Here is an 8106-nt window from a genome sequence, read left to right on the forward strand (position 1 = left end):
AGGAATAAGTCAGAAACCGACTAAAAGCTAGAAGTTGAGGTTCTTTTTTCCGTGACTTAATTTTTTAAACTTTTTTTCGATAAAATTAACTCTAAGCCATAAATTGTCCATAAATCACTTTTATTTTTATTAATATACTTTTACTAACCCATAAGTCATTAGTAAGTCAAACTTACCCATAAGTCATTAGTAAGTCATTAGTAGGTCTTTCCACCACCTGAATCATAATATATATATACATAAATTGTTTTCCACACCAAAGTGGGAAGGATGTAAATTTGTTATAGGAAAGACAGACGTACTTTGTAATATGACCCAGCTCTACTTGATGCAACTTCTGCACCAGATTAAAATCGCACTTCGCCAAATCTAACAATACTTGATTATGCCAATCAAATTTGTGGTAGAGTGAAATGTAATGCCTTGCCACCAGCCTATTAATATCTCGGCAGAGCGGATACCTCAGTGCATGACCAACAAGGTCTACCAATGGATCATCCGAGTTGGAATTTAGAAAGAGACTAAGGTGATGTGTAGTGAAGTCCAGAGCATCTTCAAGTACGTTCTCTGAGTGCACTCTAAGATGGGTTGCTTCAAACAAGCTGAGCATTCCTCTCACATCCTTAACCAGCTCTTCTTTAAACTTCCCCTTGCTATCCTTAAATTTGTAGAACATATCTGTACACAAAGATGTCATCAGTAGCTAGTTTGTTTTTATACAGGCAGAACATTTATTAATAAATTAAAGAGTTAAATGCACATTGTGTACTATCATTTGGACTTTATGCATTTGGTGTACCTTAACTTACATATCTAGCATTTTGTGTACCTTCACTTATAAGACTCTTGCAAACAGTGTACTTCTCTTAGTTTACACTTAATTAACTCCGTCAAATGTACATTATAAAATCTGAACCCTTAAAATATAGATCTAATGGCACCATACAGTGTGTTAGATAAGTCCTCCCTGCACACGGTTGTCAGGGAATAGGACCAAAAAAATAATAGAGACAGAGACATATGGAGCCAAGGGAAGAGATGGGTGTTTGACAACAAATTTGATCAGCTTTAGGTAGACTAAGATTCACAGGAAATATATTGGCCAAAATTCTGCGATATCCTGGACTGGGGCGTGATGATAATCTATCTCTTTATTAATAACAAATTCATGTTGTATTGAAATATTATTCTCAGAATTTGGTTATCATATAATTTGGCTCTCCATGGCCATGCATATGTTTATTTATCTCCATTCACTTTCTCCTGTAATTACTCTAGACTTCAACAATAACAACTTAAAAAATGCCATGAGTTACTTGCAGGTTCTCCATGCTTGATCAACATACATAAAATGGAATTCTCGAGCCCAAATGGGAAATCAAAATGATGACATGGCCTAGTGAACATGATACACGATACAATAATTATATCATAGGAAAATGCTTGGTGTACATAATTGTATACAAGATTTTGTATATATTGACATATGGTGGGTTTTAATTGGAATGCCCCTGTATTTACCCCAATTAAAACCTACCACATCCATCGCCATGTCATTATACGAATTTTCTGTATACAATTTTGTGCACCTAGCATTACTTTATATCTTAAGTTTACAGTGTTGTTAAAAAATCTCAGATTTAAATCTCATTTGCATACACTATATGAACACATAGATATAGCTCTTGGAAGTGAAAAAAGACAGCAGCTGTCCCTACCATCCATTTGTGCATACTTGACGGGGTTAAGTTCAAACTGACGGAAGTATACCATTTGCAAGAACCTTAAAAGTGAAGGTACACAAAGTGGTAGATATGAAAGCTAAGATACACAAAGTGCACAAAGTCGAAAGTACAGGTACACAATATGCATTTAACTCTAAATTAAATGTTGTCACGATGTAATATAAAAATTGAGTAGTGCTGGGTGTACAGAATTGTGTACAAAAAATTTATACATAAGACATGACAATTGGTGTGAAATGTTTTAATTGAGGTTGTTGATGTGAATACGGGGGTCATTCCAATTAAAACCCACCACATGTCAATATGCACATAATTTTGTATACTGTACACCAACGTTTTCCATAAAAATTAGGTTTGCTCAAGCACTTACCAGAAGAAACAAAATGTCCTTGCTGTCGAAGTAACCGAAAACATAGAGCAACCTGATGAAGATCAGTATCCTTTTCTCTGCAGTAATATTCAAGAAAGCTATCCTTGATGTCTTGTAACAACGTCTCGAGCTCGGGTTGAAAGTGGTAGGACAATCCAAGCCGCTGGATATCATCAATCAAGACAATCAACTCTTGTGGAGGCCTTGCAGCCAACATCTTCCTCACATGTTCTTTTAGGACTTGATGATGTTCTTCCTCTTTTTCATCAACATCCGTTTTCTACTTTCACCATGTTTGTTAATTTCAAATCAAATCATATTTGTTAAATAGATATTTTGGCAAACACAGATATATAGTACAAAATTTCTCTAAAAATAACTTGGATCGAAATAATGTACAAAATTGCTCTGAAAATTAATGAAGCAAAAGCCATGTATCAAACAATCATAAATTAAGCTTAAGCTTACATACCCCCACAGCTGTATTACTATACGCAAGGAATTTGTCTCCCCAGATGCTGGGATGAAATGATGCTGATTTCCTAGTGATCTCAGCGCCGTGGAGAACCAAATGTAGAGTTAACAAAAGCCATATTTAGTTACTTCCTTTTTTTTGGGGTCAACACAACTCAACTTGTTTATTGTGATTTGTGAGCCTAGAATGACTACATTAATTACGGTTGCTGGAGTCACATATTTATAATAACTTTTAACAGCTCACACTTGTTGACATATATAATACGGAGTGTCTAACCTGTGCCCTCAGGGCACAGGATAAGTAATTCATTGGGACGGAGGGAGTAATGGCTTATATCTTGATACTTAATCTTGACACCATCATTGTTAATAACTCATCCCATCAACAAGAACATTTAATTTATTCTCTGTCGGCAACTGGACCAAATATCCATGCCATCTCCACCTTTGTTTTCGTAGACAGAAGAGGCCATGCGTACGTTCATCGTCTTCCTCAAGACGTGGTTCCACAATATTTTCTGTACTCTTTAGTCTTTAAAACACATTATACATATATAAATGATAAACTCCAAAAGAATGATCCTATACCATTAACATATATGCTAAAAAACAATTCGCCATAAATACATCAATTCAAATATGAAAAAAACACATAACTTTCCAAAACCAAAAGAGTACAAGTGATTATTTTGAATTTTTGCAACCAAAACCTCGCAGTCTTTTAAACTAAACCAAACACCTCCATAATCTAGATATCTCATGCATTTGTCTCGTAATTATTACTCACTCCGTCCCATCCAAGTGGAGCACATAAGTTAAGAAATAAGTAAATAGTCTATTCAATGTGTGCCCAGGAACACACAATTAGCACCAACTCTCATGAAAATGGCTTGTTTTTATTGGTGGAATTGGTGTGCATGTACTGGAGTCATCAACACTTATTCATCCACCAATCAAACTTACCGTTCGCATGAAAGTTAGTGATCCCATAAACAAAATATGAGTTAAATATAAGAAATAGGGAAGATATTGGTGGCAAGATGATATTAAAAATATATGAATAGTTAATTTTCAAATTATAAAATTTAAAAGAAATATTTTAAAAAATGGTGGATTACTAAATCACTTGTGCATGTGTCGAGGTGGACATGGGCTTAAGGCCCCCCGTATTAATATGCAATGTATATGACCATCATCTCCACCCCAACCGTAATAATGGACCTTTTACCATCACAACCGATCGTTTACTTGCCACCAACGTCTACCATCACCAATATGCATGGACACTTGTCATCATAATTTACAAAAACTAGCAACTATTTACCACCATCATACATCTTCTCCTATGACTACTGTATTATAATAAGCCAACATAAGTATAATTTGCAGTCTAAAATTTTGGTTAATTTTTTTGATTGGTCATGTCCTTTTATACCTACGAGTCTCCAACACCTAAGCTTCTTTTATTCTGACATCATTGAACAGTTTTATACAGTTTAAATTACAAACGCGCTTATGATGTACTACAAAATAAAATTCCACTATTATTTTTCCAAATATGATTTATAATTAGTTAAAAAATAAAGAAAGTAATCTACTATCATTAAGATATATTAATATCATAAAATAATTAAAAGAAAAATTGCAAGTCACGCAATTATCATATGCATACAATGGAAATTAATTTTGACAAAACATAGATGAATGTTTTGATGCAAAAAAAAATTACGAGGACTGGAATTTGAATAGAGGAACAAATGTATGATGATGCAATTGAATGCTGCAAACAGAAGAGTGTTCTGTAAAATTTTTGTCCAGGGAATTTCCTCCCCTATTTGGTATCTTTATAATCAAACATATGGAATCATACGCCATTTAACAAGTACGTACATAATGTGGGTATATTTTAGCTCCTCAGTCCCTGTTTCTTTGCCCCTAGTCATACAAAACAAAACCCTTGAAAAATAGAATAGAGCTATTTCAGACACGTACGCCACCTAAACGGAAAAGTTTATTAAAATTCATAAAAGTTTTTTCTTAAGTATAACCAGTAAGTTGTTGTACCAAGCACATGTAAAAAAGGAAAAAAATTCTATATGACCAAGGACCTTATAAATGAGAACAACTTGTCCAACTACCACAAAACGAGGCGTTTAAAAATCGGTGCATGAATATGTAATTGGACAGCACTAAATTCAGATTCTGATATTCAACCGATTTTTCTGATATCTAAATTAATCAAATTATGGTTGAATTTTTCCAAGGCCTTGCTAGCCCTTCCCAAATGCACACGGCAGAATGTATGTTTGTAAACCACACTTTATGTTCTGGACGCATGCATGCATTTATATTGATAACGTTATGGCGTTGCCACTAGCCACAGTGCACCCTAAATTGCTATAAAAAGATCACAATATCTACCTAATTCTAGCATAAATATATACACTCTGAAAATGGGATTATTGGGTAAGTTGATATGCCAGACAAGCATCAAGTCAGACGGAGATGTGTTTCATGAGCTCTTTAGCAGCAAACCGCACCATATACACACCATGGCCTCTGATATACAGGGTTGTGATCTTCATGAAGGTGAATTTGGAAAAGTTGGTTCCATTATCGTTTGGAAATTTACCGTAGGTAAGCGCAAAGATGTTTTGTATTTGATTTTTTGAGCTACGTTTGCATAAGATGTGACATGTAATATATGGTTTAATTAAGTTCTAGTTCGTTCTTAAACATGTTTTAGTACCAATATTAGATGATATCAATACACTACAAGAAAACGGGTCAAAACAGACCAATTAAAACCGACCGATCAGACATTGCAGCACTAAAACCGACCGAGGGTCGCGTGGTCGGTTATAACGCGTCAAAGTAACTGAATGACATAAGATTATTCTCGACGGACCTTGCGTTCTTAAACATGTTTTAGTACAAATAATAGATGACATAAGACTATTCTCGATGGACCTTGCGTTGAAAATCAGTTGTAAATATTTTTTTGTTTCGTGCTTATTGAATTTTTTCGAAAAATCCCTGATTAATTTTTTTAAAATATTTTATCAATTTAGCGATTACATTGAGATTTGACTGAAAATCTCCGATTTATTCAAAATATCTTGGATAAAGCCGCGCTGAATTAGTAGATCAAGCAAGTAGCTCCGATTTCCGAATTCTGCAACCATGCTTATTTATTACTTAACACACGTACTCTTTGTCGAATACTATATAATTTCAATTATACAGATGGGAAGGAAATGGTAACAAAGGATAGGGTGGAAGCCATAGATGAAGAGGACAAATCAGTGACTTTTAAGGTGATTGAAGGAGATCTCCTAGAGTCCTTCAAAATCTTTGTCCTCACTATTCATGTTGATACCAGTGGTGAGGATAATCTTGTGACATGGAGCATCGACTACGAGAAAGTGGACGAGAGTGTGAAGGATCCCACAGAGTACTTGGACGTTGTGCTTCGTATTACCAAGGATATTGAGGCTCATCATCTCTCAATGTAACTCGTTCTAAAGTTTGGACCTTGCTATATTTTCCATGCAGTCGCATCGGCACAATAAAAAAGGGCTTAGCAGGCACTTATAAGGCGTTTGGTTTGCAGATCGAGTTACTACTGATCTGGTTGTTATTCGGTTTTATGGGTTACTTACATGTATTTATATTACACCTGTGAGGTCGTGTATGGGATATTTCAATCCATTTGTATTCTTTTCGATAATAATACCTTCTTATATATAAATCTAGTTGTCAAAGTCGCGCTTCGCGGAGGCGTATGCAAGTAGCCTGTTATCAAGATTTATGCTAAATCCAAGTCGAATACATTATGGTGCGGCAAAAGGAGTATTTAGATAGTTGCAGGGAACCATTGAATATGGCATCTGGTACAAGCGAGTTTCATAGTCGAAATTTCATGGCTATTCTTTTATGCTTTAATCTATTTAAATTTGAATTGACTTTAAAAGCAACCACATTCGGTTGTATTTATACTCGGTGGCTTTTAATTGGTAGTTTTTGGCTATTTTTCTTGTAGTGGATATTGCTATCGTAAATTTTGAATAATTACAGAAAAAATAAATATATTCAAACACGTGTACCTTTTAGAATTGTACGATGACTATAATTAATGAGGTTAATAGGCTAAAACATCACTAAACTAACTCAAAACTTGCAATTGAGTTACTCAACTCAAAATAGTTTTACTCGACTAACTAAACTAATATAAACTTGTAATTAATTAACTGAACTAATATAAACTTGCAATCGAATAAGTGAACTGATCCTCGACTTGTAATCGGGTAATCAAAATTTTTTTATTCCAAATTTAAGAAAATTATAAGACTAAATCACTCCCTGGACAAAAATGATTCTTTGTATATATTGATTAATTGTCGTCGTTGGTTCATACAAATTTATGTGATAATTTTTTAGATTGAAAATAAAAATTATATTTTATTTAATTATATTTTTTCTATTAAATAAATAAAATCATACTCCTTTTATGATTACTAAATACGAAAAGAATTGTATTACCTTTACAACCCCTGAACCTCGTTTTTTTATTATAATTTTATTTTCTATACAAAAATTAAAAAAACTATTTTTTAGATATATAATTTGAAATTTTTTTTAATAAAATAAGACTATATATTTTATAACTTTTGAAAACAAGAATTGTATTTGTTTCATGATTGTTATTTTCAATAAATAGAATCCTATTCCTTTTATGATTCCTAAATAAGAAAAGGAATTGTACTATTTTTGCAATCCATTTACCTTTACAATACTTGAACCTAATGTTTAGATTATAATTTTATTTTCTATTCAAAATTTATTAAAAAAAATTATAAGACTAAATTCAACAATTCTAGACACGCCACGTATTGAGAAAAAGATACAAAATCAAAAGATTACTAGCAGATACCTTATCAAAAGATTACTAGCAGAGGCCTTACGCGTGTTGTATAAGAGCATCTCCAGTAGTTTCCCAAGTAGGTTCCTTAAATATATTTTTTATAATAAAATAAGACAATATATTTTATAACTTTTGAAAACAAGAATTGTATTTGCTCAACATTAGAGCATCTCCAGCAAATGTACCTTCACTTTCATCCCACTTTTGGAGTGAAAGTATCTATATTTACATCCACTTTCATCTGCTTTCCTCTCCTTTTAAAAAACTCGGGAGCGCAAATTGGAGTGAAAGTCGCATAACTTTACTTCCTTTTCACTTACTTTCCTCCCTAATTATAACTCGGGAGCAGGCATTAGGGAATGAATAGGGACTCTGTTGGAATGAATTTTTGTTCATATTCTTCAAAATTTTAGCTTAGGACATGATAGAGCTAATCTGTTGATGCTCTAATGTTGAGCAATATGTAGCACACGATTATAGCCTCCGTTGCCAAGTCGGAGCAAGTTATAGGCATCTAGATTAAAAGTAGAGTATGAATAGGTTAAGTTATAAAATGGTGAAATTACACCGGGCTTGCTGCTACCTTAGAT

General features: G+C 33.5%; 2 protein-coding genes across 2 annotated transcripts; one reads left to right on the forward strand and one right to left on the reverse strand.

Annotated features, from left to right (window-relative positions):
* Positions 1-186: 186 nt before the first annotated feature.
* On the reverse strand, positions 187-2393 carry LOC108202785 (sesquiterpene synthase 2-like). Its single transcript, XM_064085119.1, has 3 exons — positions 2116-2393; positions 303-678; positions 187-217 (listed from the first exon to the last, which is right to left on the reverse strand). Exons 1-3 carry the CDS (start codon positions 2330-2332, stop codon positions 187-189), a joined length of 624 nt encoding a protein of 207 aa, XP_063941189.1. The 5' UTR covers positions 2333-2393.
* Positions 2394-5019: 2626 nt separating this feature from the next.
* On the forward strand, positions 5020-6343 carry LOC108202789 (kirola-like). The gene is made up of 2 exons (XM_017371328.2): positions 5020-5229; positions 5839-6343. Exons 1-2 carry the CDS (start codon positions 5046-5048, stop codon positions 6105-6107), a joined length of 453 nt encoding a protein of 150 aa, XP_017226817.1. The 5' UTR covers positions 5020-5045; the 3' UTR covers positions 6108-6343.
* Positions 6344-8106: the final 1763 nt, after the last annotated feature.

Source organism: Daucus carota, chromosome 9 (genome assembly GCF_001625215.2).
Source record: "Daucus carota subsp. sativus chromosome 9, DH1 v3.0, whole genome shotgun sequence".
In the NCBI taxonomy this organism is placed as follows: Eukaryota; Viridiplantae; Streptophyta; class Magnoliopsida; order Apiales; family Apiaceae; genus Daucus; species Daucus carota.